General features: G+C 49.6%; 1 protein-coding gene across 2 annotated transcripts; it reads right to left on the minus strand.

The window, feature by feature from the left end:
- Positions 1–4,296: 4,296 nt before the first annotated feature.
- LOC121343822 (BLCAP apoptosis inducing factor) lies at positions 4,297–12,166 on the minus strand. 2 transcript variants are annotated; one of them, XM_041419312.1, is made up of 2 exons: positions 12,012–12,166; positions 4,297–5,908 (listed from the first exon to the last, which is right to left on the minus strand). In XM_041419312.1, exon 2 carries the CDS (start codon positions 5,821–5,823, stop codon positions 5,560–5,562), a length of 264 nt encoding a protein of 87 aa, XP_041275246.1. In that variant the 5' UTR covers positions 5,824–5,908; positions 12,012–12,166; the 3' UTR covers positions 4,297–5,559. The 2 variants fall into 2 exon arrangements, with proteins under 2 accessions (XP_041275246.1, XP_041275247.1); XM_041419313.1 differs by lacking the exon at positions 12,012–12,166 and adding an exon at positions 11,534–12,000.
- Positions 12,167–12,172: the final 6 nt, after the last annotated feature.

Genomic DNA, 12,172 nt, shown 5'->3' on the forward strand with positions numbered 1-12,172 from the left:
CTATTTGATAATTAAATACAAACAGACCTCACAAAACAGAAGTGTAGCTTGTGTATGACAGGACTTGTTAGCTCCTTAGCATCCCTGTTAGAGGAGCTGATGCTGCCTGGAGCCTGTGCAGTACCCATGTGAAGCTCCTGGTGCTTCAGACACTTTTTTTGGAAGATGCTTCTGGTGGGGCTTCTGTGCTGCTGGAGCCATTCCCCAGACAGGCTCGTGGCTCAGCACAGATCAGGGCCATGTCTGGCATCTCCAGCAGTCCTGGAGGAAAAGCAAGCGACCCAGTCACTGCAGTCAGGCCTGAGGGGTGCTCCATGTGCCCCCAGCCTGGGACACTCTGCCATTGTGTGGCCCAAAGCAAGCACAGCGCAGGGCAGGGCTGGTGCTTGTGCTGCCAGAGCACAGGGCACAGTGTCCCTGAGTGAAGCCACCCAGGCTGGGCTGGGGGGAAAGGACAGGGGCAGCCTCCCTTCAGCAGAATCTGCTTTATCAGCAAGTCTAAGAAACAAGACTGCTGTGTTAAGGTAATTAGTGGGTGCTGAGTGGATCCCTCACTCGGTGATGAAGTAATTGACACACAGCACAGTGCAAGGCATAGGGGTTTTCTAAATTCACAGTGGATGCTGCTGCTGCTCCTTCACCACTACCATCATCACCACAGTCTGGGGTGGCTTTAGTGCCCCAAGCCCCCAGTCTGGCTGCTCCCTCTTCCACAGACTGGTAAGTGACTCAGTCTTGTCACCTTAAAAGTTCAATGATTTATGTTTTGTTTGTCTTTAAAAGAATTAAGCGATTGAGGGATTATCTCTTGTGTGCAGGTCCCTTGGTCTCTGAACAATGCCCTCAGATCTGCACCTTTGGTGTTGCTGTCTGAGAATGGGATGGCCATGGGAGGTGAAATGGATGAGGAGATGGGTGCTGGGGGAGGCCAGGGTGCAGTCAGCCTGACCTCTGGGGAGGTGCGGGGGAACTGAGGTGGTTTGTGTGCAGGGGATGAGGGGACTGGATTCAGAACTTCCAAGCCCTGCCTATGGCAGTTTGCTTCTTCCTCTCCCCATCTTGTCCTCAGCCTCAGTGGCAGCTGAAACATCTTAGGAGGGTATTGGGGTGGGGCTGTGGCTGCCCCTGAGCAGCTCTAGTGAGGAGGCAGGGATCCTGTGCTGTGCAGTTTGTGTTGGCAATGGGCTCTAAAATGGCAAGGATGAGTTGTTTGACTTGAGCATCCCCTTCACTTACCCAAAGCTCAGTGGCAGCACTCCCCAAGAACATGGACTCCTGGCTCCCACAGGACAAATGCTTTTGAGTACACAGTCAGCCCTGAACTGCAAATCCCGAGTTGTGCTGAGGGTCTGGGGTCTCTCCCACAGCCTAAATGCAGCAGAAGGTCTCCTGGGGCAGGAGCAGGGTGCTGTATGTTAAAGGGTTGGTTCACAGCAGGACTGTCCCCCTGTGTCAAGCTCTCAGGTTTTACTGGCAGTGCCACCAGAGCTCTCACAGTGCCGGTTACTCACTGGTAACAAGGGGTGGACAGGAGGCTGCCAGCATGTGTTCACTCAGAGGACACAGCCTGTTGTCACTTGGATCTCATCCCCTCCAGCAGCAGGTCTGGGTGGCACCTGAGCCATCTGTCCTCCCTTGCCCTAGTACCAGAGGATTTGCCTTTGCTGGAAGAGTAGCAAAACCCTGTTGCCAAGGGGTAATCTTCAGGCTCTGGGGGAGGGCTGAAGTCCTTACCTGACTGTAGCTTACCTCCCACGGCTGGGAAACCACCTGGTGCCAGAGAAAAGCTGCAGGGCAGGGCTACCTTTGACCCTGAGCGATGTTTGTGGTCTGCCTGCCTCAGGAGATTGGCTGGACCAGCCTGAGTGACAGCATGAGGGGACAAGGCTGGTGCTATTGTCAGTGGGACCGTGCCTCCAGACTTGGCTCCTTCCTGTGCCACTGGTGGGTGCTTCCAGCCCAAATGGCTCCTCTGTGGGACCAGCCTCTTTCCTCTGGCTGCTGCTGTTTGTAAGGCCATGTTGTGGGCTTGTCTCAGGGTGAGCAGGAAGAGAATCCATGCAGGAGGCACTAGTCACCCAGCAAGATCCCTGGCTGAGAGGCAGATGCTGGGAGAGCAAGCTGATTCCGACCTGCACCCCAAGCAGTGCTGGGGAGTTCAACTGCCAAGTATCAGACCCTAAGATGATGCACTACCATGGATATCAGCCAGATCTAAAGCTTCAAAAAAAAAAAAGCAAGCCTTGTGGTATTCCAGCTGCCCATCCTGGGTATGCTCACTCTCCATGAGAAGGGTTGAAGAGGAGTATGAAAAGCCCCTGGACCCTAAGGGTCTACTCATGAGTCCAAGGACTGCCTGAGCCAAGATGCATCTCTGTTTCTAAGGATTGGAACCTGGGCTGGCTTTTGTTTTGTTGTTTTGGTTTTTTTTTTCCTTTATTGACCCTGCTGTGTCGCTGATCTGTTACGTGACCTAGAAAAGAAAATTATCTCTTCCTCATACGGAAGGACAAAGGAACAGCTTAAGGCTCCAGCTCCTGTATCCAGGGAGCATCAGGCAGATGGACACTCTGTAATTCAGCAAGGTGATGGCACTCACTCAGTGCCAAAGTGTCAAGTGACACCTGTCCAGGCTCAGTGGGGCCAGACACAGCAGTGGTTGTACGCTAAATCCCACTGCTTTGAGCCACTGGTGCAGCTGCCCACATGTGTGGTCCCCACACAGAGACCCCATGGTGACCCCAGGATACCCAGGGACAGAGCCACCCCACTGTTCTTCTGGCAGAGAAGGGCAGAACGTCTCGTGTGAGCATTTTTCCATGGAGCTGGCAAATGCCTGGTGAGCACTCTGGCTGTGTCTGTCCAGGCTCAGCCCCATCTGTGGTGCACAGGCAGGGAAGCTGTGATGCTGCTTTTCAGAAGCCATCGGGTTTGACCTGTTCTGCAGTCACAGGCTGGTTTTTCACAGTCTCTTTATGGAGAAGGATGAACCAGGCATTAGCATGGGATGTGAGACTCGGTTGGGTTCCTCCTTCTGCCCGAGGCTTTCTGTCTGACCATGACAAAGTTGCTTTACTTTTCTATCTTTACAATGAAGATGGTATCTCAGGGCCCTAAGGAGGGTGAGAGAGTGCTGGAGAGCGCTGTGTGCACATCAAAGAGTGCTCCTTCTCTGCAGTGGGGGTGGGAGGCTTCTTATCCCATTGAAAGCTGTCCTGCAGCCTCCCTCTTTTGAAGTGCTTTTTTTGAGATGGGTTTCACACAAGGCAAGAGCCCGCAGCTGCACCTTGTCTTGAACCCCACATACAAAGCCAGGGCTTGCTCTCATCCAAAGCACAGTCTGGCTTGGTGGCTAGCATTTATTTAAATTGCTGTAAAGTGCAACTTGGCTAGTAAGCAACAGACGTGTCCTCTTGACAGAACACAGTGCATTAGCTTAAATACATTAAAACAAGTTGCTCAGAGCACAGCTGTGCCATGGCTTGCAATGGGTGCCCTCCCCACTCCTTTCCATTTGTTACTTATGCCTGAGTTGATGTGACAGCTACTGGGACTTCCCTCAGCCTGACAGGTGACAGAGTTGTCACATCTATTTTTGATGTGGCACAAGCTTTTCTTTAATCATGTAAACAATAATATACCCTGAACTCTTGGGCCTGGTCTTCAGAGCAAGGGATAAAGCCAAGCTTATTTCAGCTCCAGCAACACAGCTCCCACACCCTTTAACACTCTCAGGTGTTTTTGGGTGCTGTTAAATCCCATAGTCTGTCTCTCCCCGTTCTATACAGGGCATGGCCAAGGCTGGGGAAGGGCTCACACCAGCACGGGTGTCCCCCTGGATGGCTGGTGGCAGCTGGGCTGCCCTGAGCAGAGGGACAGGCTGGGGTGATGTGGTGTCATGGGATGGCCTTACACCACGTGCACACCCAGCAGACACTTTTACTGTGGCTGGGGATTAGCGGCTTCCAGGACACAGCTCGGGGGCTTCATTTCCTAAGCAGCAAGAAAAAGGGGAATCTGTCACGGAAGTGCAGGCACACACAACACAGGAGGTGCTTCTGCTTGTGAGATGAGGCTGTTTAGGAATTGCCAGTCTGGCTCCCAGTCAGCCCAGGTCAGCCTAAACAGTCAAGAAGAGTCAGTACTGGGAGCTACAGGGCAAACTGGCTCTGCCTCTTGCTGGGGACTGCTGGGGTTGCTGTGCTGGGAACAGAACAATGCAGGGACACGTGATTGCTGGGCTGAGGCATCCACAATGAGCAGCCAATGCATCATGCTGGGCAGGAGGCCATAGACCAAAGTTTATAAAGCTTTATTAAACATTTTGAACAGCTGTGCAATGAACAAACAATACTCTGGAAGTTTCACAACCTCATAGCTTGAACTGCCTCAGGACAGCAACAGCCACTTCTGCTGCTCTCCACCAGAAGACTGAAGGAAAGACAAACAGATGGCAAAGGGGAGGGAAACCTTCAAAGTTTAGAGGTAAGTGTTTTGTGTCAACCTCTAAAGCTTCTCACAAACCAACCTCTGCCCCAGGCTGTAGGCCCGACCCACCATCACCTTGGATTTTTGACATCCTTCTGCCAGGGAAACTGGAGACACCAGGCATTCTTCCAGCCTCTGCCCTTCTCTAGTCAGTAGCACCAGCACCTTCTGTCACCTCTGGCCCAAAACCATTATCTCTGAAAATGGCTGAAGCATTTACTGCTTCAAGCCATGCCTCCACCTCATGGATCCTCTCCTGCCCTGCCCACACCCAGCCTTTCAGGCTAGCATGAGTTTTGTATAAAGTTCACAGTGGCTTCCAAAACCAAAAGTGTCTTGCAGCATGCTGGTTCTTTCTCCCAACAGTCAATACCTTGGTAAACCCAGGATATGTAGAAGGAGAAGAGAGAGTCTCTACTGCCTGTCAGGCTTTATAAAAGCAGCAGCATAACTGAGGCTTTCAGGCTGGGACCTCGGAGCGAAGAGTTCAGAAAGCACTTGGACAGTGTACGCATCTCTTTGGCAGGCTGAGCAGGAGGAGATGACTCAACTGCCTCTGGCTCCAGCAGCTTTTGGCCAAGTCCATCTGTGAGCTGTTGCACTCGCCCTTGATCAGCAAGGTGGGAAGGCTGCTCCCCACAAAGAGAGACTGAGAGAATCGTGTAGCTATTCAAGCAGGATCAGTGGGCCAAGAGCCCTGAGTTAGACCACCATGGCCTAATGCAGACAAGTGACACACAGCTCCAGCACTCCCAGCTGGGCAGGGGCCAGCAGCTCAGGCTTCCAGCAGTTCTCAGCTGAGAGGGCTGGTGTCTGCTCCCGGTGATACGGGAAAGAAAAAAAAGACTTCTGCTTCTAAAAAAGTAGGTGGTGCTGCCAGAGTTCACACTGTAAACAAGTCAAATTTCACAGGCAGAGTGGGAAGAATTTGCCACTCCAGTCCACGCACAGTTACAGGAAATAGGTTGTCCTTACTCCAGTCCCACATCCAACACCCCACTCCTCCCCAGCCCCACCCCTTTTTTAAAAAGTAAAACAAGAGCCCTCATCAGACTGGAAGATTATGATTTTCTAGGTGCCCACTATGTTGGGATCATGAGCTGATTCCGGCAACTGGGATCCTGTGCAGTGATACAAGAAGCAGTTCCCCCAGCAGCTGTAGCAAATGAGGAACAGAGCTGCCAGGAAGACCAAGGCACAAATTGTGCAAGGTTTCCGTTCCAGGAGAAAACTGAGCAGGTAGAATCCCATGAACATCGAGTGACTGAACCACAATGCTGGGTTGAGGGGCTTGGGTATGAGCAGGACAGGTAGCAACCACTGAAGGCAGTACATCGTGGCTGGCTGGGGCCTCGTTGGCAGTAGCAGTCAGATGTGCTCCAGAACAGGCTCCAGCTACTCCTCCGGAGGGCAGGCTGCTCTGTAGGGAGGAGGAAATGTCAGACTCTCAGAGAAATGCAGGGAAAATAACCAACTGACATGCTTCTAAAGCTTAATTTACTCCCAAGCATCATATGCTGATGGTTGAACTCCCAGTACTGAATTCTGACATGTCTTAGAGCTGGGGGAAAGCTTTCTGAACCACTCAGCTGGGGACAGGATCAGCTAACACTGGTATAGAACACTGGTATAGAACACTGGTATAGAAGTGTATCCAGTGTGCTCTGTTCCTCAAGCTAACAAGTGAGACCCTGTTAGCACAGTGCAGAAACAGAAAGGGAAAGGTGGAAATGGGAAACAAGCTCCACAGCCTTCCGTACACACATTGATCCAAGACAGTGCAAAGGCTTGAGTGATGATATAAGAAAATGCAATTGAAGGGTAATCATTATTTGGTGCTACAGAGAAGTGTTAAGGAAGCATTCGTGTAAGGAATTGTTCTGCACACAAACAATAAAGTCTTCCAGCAGGACAGCACCAGACCAGCTACACATCAAGCTACCCAAGAAAACCCCAGCAGTGTCCAGGCTGTACAACAAAGGGGAGGACAGTCTCTGCTTAAAGATTTATAATCCTTGCCAAACAGCTAAAGTCAGATAAGATAAAGTATGTGAATAGATCAAACAGGGGGACAGGCTCAAAATGGCAATTTCCATAAGTGCTGTAAACACAGGATTTCCTCACTTGGATTATTATAAAACCCTCTGGAAACTGGGCTTTAAGGGCTTTCCTAGGCATGGATGGCAACATGCTACAAGTCCAGACAACCCGCTCCTACCTTTAGCAATGACATTAAGTGTGTGCTTTTGTTTTTTCCTTTGAAGCACTACAAACCCCTTCAAGAATTTCAAATGGCTTTAAAAGCAATAAATGCCTCACCCCCACCAAGAAGAGTCTGGTGGGGAAAGCTCCTTGCAGCAAGCCTTGTATCTGCAATTACTCAGTGGAGCAGTGCTCCCTCAGAAGGATGAAGGGCTCAGCCGAGCCTGCTGGGATTACAGCTGGGGGGTGGGAAGGTTAGTAGGATGAAGGAGTGAGAATGTAAACAAACAGCACATTCCACTGGCTCCTGTTGGCAGGAGAAGGGATTTCCTGGCAAAGGGAGGGAGAATGAGGGATTGCAGAGAAAAGCCAAGAGAAAACCACAGGAGGTTCTCTTCCAAAAGAACACTGAGGTCAGACTTGCCTCGCAGGTAGCAACGGGCTCTGCTGTCAGCAGCAGGAAATGCTGCCATCCTGAGCAGCACCATCTATTTTACTTTAATGTTAGCAGGAAAATGCAGGCAAACATCTCCACCAGCACAAACACTATGTGGGGAATACATTGTGCTGGTGCTCCTGCAAGGGAGTGTTCTCCAGCAGAGAGAGCAGCTGGAGTTCAATTAGTAAAACTAAGCTACAGCTCAGTAGCCAAAGAGTAAGGAAAAAGTTATTTTATGCTGCAATACAGATAAAGCCAAGTCACAGGAATAAAGCTCCAATGTTAGTCCTGTTTTAGGCAGGTCACTCACTCGCATCTTTAAGGGCAAGTCTAGTCCCAAGCCTTCACTCCATCTGTAAACTGGAATTAGCTATTACTCATTTGATAATAAAACATGCTGTCTGCTTGCCTTTGGGAATTGCTCAGATGTCTCTGGAGTAAACAATACCACAGAAGTACTAGAGAACTTTTTTCCAAGGGGAAGAATGGAGAGGAAAAAAAAAATCTAACAACAAATATTGGAATAGGAAGGTAATTAAATCCCATCACCCAACTTTTCAGTTCAGATTGCATTGAATGCAGCAAAGTTTTACTAAATCAATGATCTGCAGCTGCCTTAATCCTCCTGAAATGTTCCCTTCTTGAGGATTCCTGCAATTTTTTTCTCACAAGTGCTCCAAACACTAAGCATTAAAAATCAGTGCCTAAACACCACGTTATGTTTTTGCTAGATCCAGCACTAAGTTGCATCGGCTTGACTTCTGTGGCAATTTGTGTCAGCTGTTCTCAAAATTTTAAACTAAAGTGCCTACTTTGCTTTGGGTTTTCTGTCTCCAGAGTAAAGAAATGGGTAAAGAATGTGTCTGTTAAGTAGCACAAGGCTGAAACAAAGAACTAGAATTTTTCAGAACTAGTGTCACAAATCTCTCAGCTTTAATAGGGGCATGTGTCACTATTGAGCCTTTAACCCCAAACTTTACACCTGACTACAGTTAGAAAATAATTATAATTTGTGTTGTAGAAACACTTTGTACTTCATGGTCTGGCCTCCTCGCTCCTACAATGCTCTTAACAATAACAACTCCAAATACTGGGTTAATTTTAAGTGTCTAAGCTTTACTTGAGCAGCTCCTACAAACACAAAGCCATCTCACAACAAGTTATTCATTTTTAAATATTAGTATTTCCTGCAAGAACCAGCTGCTCATAGCAATCAATGCAACCACTGCAGAATAAAGAACCATTTAATAGTAGTTATTCTTACTATGAAGTTTCAATGCCAATGCCCTTCAACCTGCAAACCTCTTGGATTTCTGCCAAATGCAGCCACTCAAACAGCTGCTCTTTGTATCTGCAGTCAGTTTGCTTTTATTCTCACGTGTACCAACCAGTTAAAGGCTGAGGACCCTTTGCTGTATCCCACAGCTGATCCTAGACCAAGTACTTACTACTGGAGGCTGCTACAGCTCTGTCTCCCTCAAGGGACTTTCCAGGAGTAAGATACGTGCTCTTCACTAGAGATTCTCTGGACAGATGGCATTGAGACTGAGCTCTCTTTACACTATTGATCCAAGAGAAACAGCACCTCCTGCTATCAGCTCTTTACTCAGCAGGGAACATTCTCCTTCGGTAGAGATTCTCTGGACAGCTGGCATTGAGACTGAGCTCTCTTTACATTCTATTGATCCAAGAGAAACAGCACCTCCTGCTATCAGCTCTTTACTGAGCAGGGAACATTCTCCTTCGTGCCCAGGACAGGAAGATCCTTCTGGAAGTCACAACAATATTTGGTTTTGCCTGATTTCTCAAGCAAGGTGAAATTTGCAAATTAAAGATTCCTACTTTGTTGTCTTTGTCCCCTCCTCACAATCCAAGCCAAAGATTACCACGTTCCAGAGCAAATAATAACCTGTCACCCAACAGGACTGGTTTCACAACTGCATCCTGTTTTCCCTCAACCAGTTGCTCTTGTTCTCCCCTGCCTGACTCACCTCTTGCCTCAGCCAGCCCCGTGCCCCGCTATCCCCAAACCTGCTCCTGTGCTGCTCCTCATGTCACCTGATTTGGTGGCCACTCATGTTTACCGGACAGCTCCTTCCCACTTCCTCCCTTCACCCTCCACAGCTCTTGGAGCCACTTGAACTCACTTCAGACCCTCAGCAGCAGAGCTGCTGATGCTCCCACTGTGGCACAGTCTGATCTCCACGTGCTGCCAGAGCCAGTTCCTGCAGGCAGAGGAGGTTCCCTGCACACCTCCTTAATAAGCAGGCACCAATACTTTTCCACATGCTTATTAGCTGGCTTCCATTGCATTGCCAGCCCTCCCTGCTGTCATCTTCCCTCCCAAAAACATTCAGGTCCTACTGGTGTATGTTTGTGTGGAGGATTTTGGAATTCCAGTGCAAAGGCAGCAGCAGACCTTTCCCAAGCAGAAACAAAATTTCAATTCTGACAGGTCTAGAGTGAGTAGCACAGTGCACTGCTTTGCAATGGATCAGTCACATTTTGGAATAATTCCATCTGAGGAGCCAGCAAGCTGTTCCTTCATATTCTACAGACTAACTCAGCAATTAACACACTGAGAGGTGTTCCTACACCATGGCTTTGGCACATCAGTATGTCAATACCAAGTCTGTACCTTTCTCAAGAATGTTTAAATTCTTTACCAGTCCATTTACCCTGGAAGGGGAGAATAATCAGCCAGCTTTCCTTACCACTGAAGGGTAAGCTTGTTCAGACCTCACAAAGGCAGCCTTTAAGCCAGTGCTGTCCACACAGAACTCTCCCAGCAGATGCTACAGAAAGAGTCTCCCAGGCTGAGAGCTGAAAGGTCTGCAATAAAACACTGAGTAACCTTTTTATTGGGGCGTGCTGGTATCATCCTCCCCCTTTCCCAAAAGCTGAAGTCTCTGCTTGTGATGAAAAGCCACACTGGTTAGATAAAAGTCTCTCAAGTTATCCAGTGCACATAAACTGAAGAGGAAGCCTCAGGGATGTGTTTCTTACCTACAATGCTCACCTGTCAGCTTTAAATTGTTTTAATCAAAAACCCTGTCACAAATTCTAACTGATGTGTGCGGGCAGTGCCTCACACTGCCAGCGTGTGCTCAAAACCAACTCAAGTATCACACAGCACCCAAAACAGCTGCTGAAAAATACACAGCATCTAAAGCACTGGGACAAAAAGAGAGGGGAAGAACTATCAAGTGACAAGTTTGAAGAGTTCAGCTAAGAAAAGCAACAGCAGACCAGCTTCCCAGATGCCAACCCTCTGTCGTAAACCCAAGAACCATAACTGCTCAAACTTTAAGACCTATTTGCAGCAGGGATTAACTTCTCTAGGGTTTTTTTTTAGCCTTGCCACTATTATTTCAATTTTTTTAAAAGCTTTATCTGCTGGTATGACTCAGCTGGAAAGAGTGAGTCTATACTTTTTGGCAAAGGCCTTACCCTAGTCTCGGATCATGCCCTGGATACTTGATGTAGACTCAGAAATGGCGCAATGTAATCACAACAGTTTCCAAAAAGAGCAACAAATCCTTTACTAACCAAGCCTTGGGGTTAGTGTTCTGATTTCTCAAGCAAGGCACAAGCCAAAGCAACTCACTTGGTGAAAAGTGGAGGCTCTCTGTTGAGCCACTCTTGTCACCACTTCCAAAGCTGCCCTCTGAGCTTCACTCCTGATGGGGGATGGATGAGCTTTTGTCCAGAGGCAGTGCCCACTCCATCTGGAATGGATGCCCTCACAGCACCAGGGTGAATCGTTCTCCACCCACGAGCAGGAAGGCAGAGGAGAGATCCAAACTAAAACTAATTGTTTTTTTTCAGAGAGGTTGGAATGGGACTGGAAATCATCAGGAACCAGAGGAGCAGAAGCTTAAGTTAGCCAGCTCTGTGATGGGAAGAGATGTCAGCAGGCAGAGCTGTCATCTGAAGTATTACTACTTCCATTTGTACTAATTCATTCGTTTTCAGAGGTCCTCATTCCCACCTTCTGCCTTTGTCTAACTGCTACAGATCACAACTTCCAGGCCCATTCCAACTTCCCTGAGAAAAGCAGTTTTAATCTGGACCTCTTCTCTACCTTTCATGCCTTCAGCAGGCTTCAGAGGTCCAAATACAACCTGATAAGGGTGAATTTTCTGCATCTCAGATTAGAAAAAGCAAAAATGCTGTTTGAGCAGCTATGAGGAGTTATGACCTACAGTTTGGAAAGACAAAGGTTACTGCACTATGACAGTATGACAGTACTTGCAAGGTCCATTGAAATGTTTCAGTACCAAGCAAGTATGGGAGAGTTCAGCATGCTGTGGACTTAAGAGCTTGTTTTTCCTCTTCTTTTGCACTTGCATGTTTGGGCTATCATGAGCAATGTTCGTATGACAGAAGAGCCTGTAAACTCACTTTGTAGCCGGCTCAAAGCATGTACGGGTGCTCGGGGAGGGTGCCTGGCCGGACACAACAGCGCTGCAGAGAGCTGTATGCACAGACTATCACCCAACATCCCGGCTTGGAAGGGACCCACCAGGCCCATCGCCGTCCAGCTGCCTGCACAAAGCTTGTCCGAGCATTGTGCTGCCCTGGGGACAAACGGGCCCGGGTTTCCTTTCAGAAGGCGCTAACGAGAGCTAGAGAGGCTCGTGGCCGACAGCAGAAGGAAGGAAGGGAGGGCACACACGCAGTGCTGTTATTTCCATGCTGGCACCGAGCTCAGGGTCGGTTGAAGCCTTTTCCACCAGGGCGCACGCAGAGCTACGAGCGCGGGGCTCCTCGGCGGGGGAAAGCTTCCCCCTTTCCCCCCACGACGCCCGAAGCTCGCAGCGCTCCCCCGCTCCGCCAGCCCCGCCGGCTGGGCCCCGGCCGCTCCCCGGCCCGTACTCACCGCGCGGCGCCGCCGCCTCACGCCGCCATCCCGGGGCCGCCCTGAGCAAGGAGGGAGAGGCCTCCCGGAGCCGGGGGACGCGCCGCTCCCCAGGCGGGCGGGCGGGCGGCTGTCCCCGGGAGCGCTGCCGGCCGCGGTGCGCTGCTGCTCCGCCGGCGGGG

Source organism: Onychostruthus taczanowskii, unplaced genomic scaffold (assembly GCF_017590055.1).
Source record: "Onychostruthus taczanowskii isolate IOZ18803 unplaced genomic scaffold, ASM1759005v1 scaffold60, whole genome shotgun sequence".
Classification (NCBI taxonomy): domain Eukaryota; kingdom Metazoa; phylum Chordata; class Aves; order Passeriformes; family Passeridae; genus Onychostruthus; species Onychostruthus taczanowskii.

Bases quoted from the DNA above. Each gene is read 5' to 3' on its own strand.
- LOC121343822 (XM_041419312.1), bottom strand. From the start codon at position 5,823: ATGTACTGCCTTCAGTGGTTGCTACCTGTCCTGCTCATACCCAAGCCC.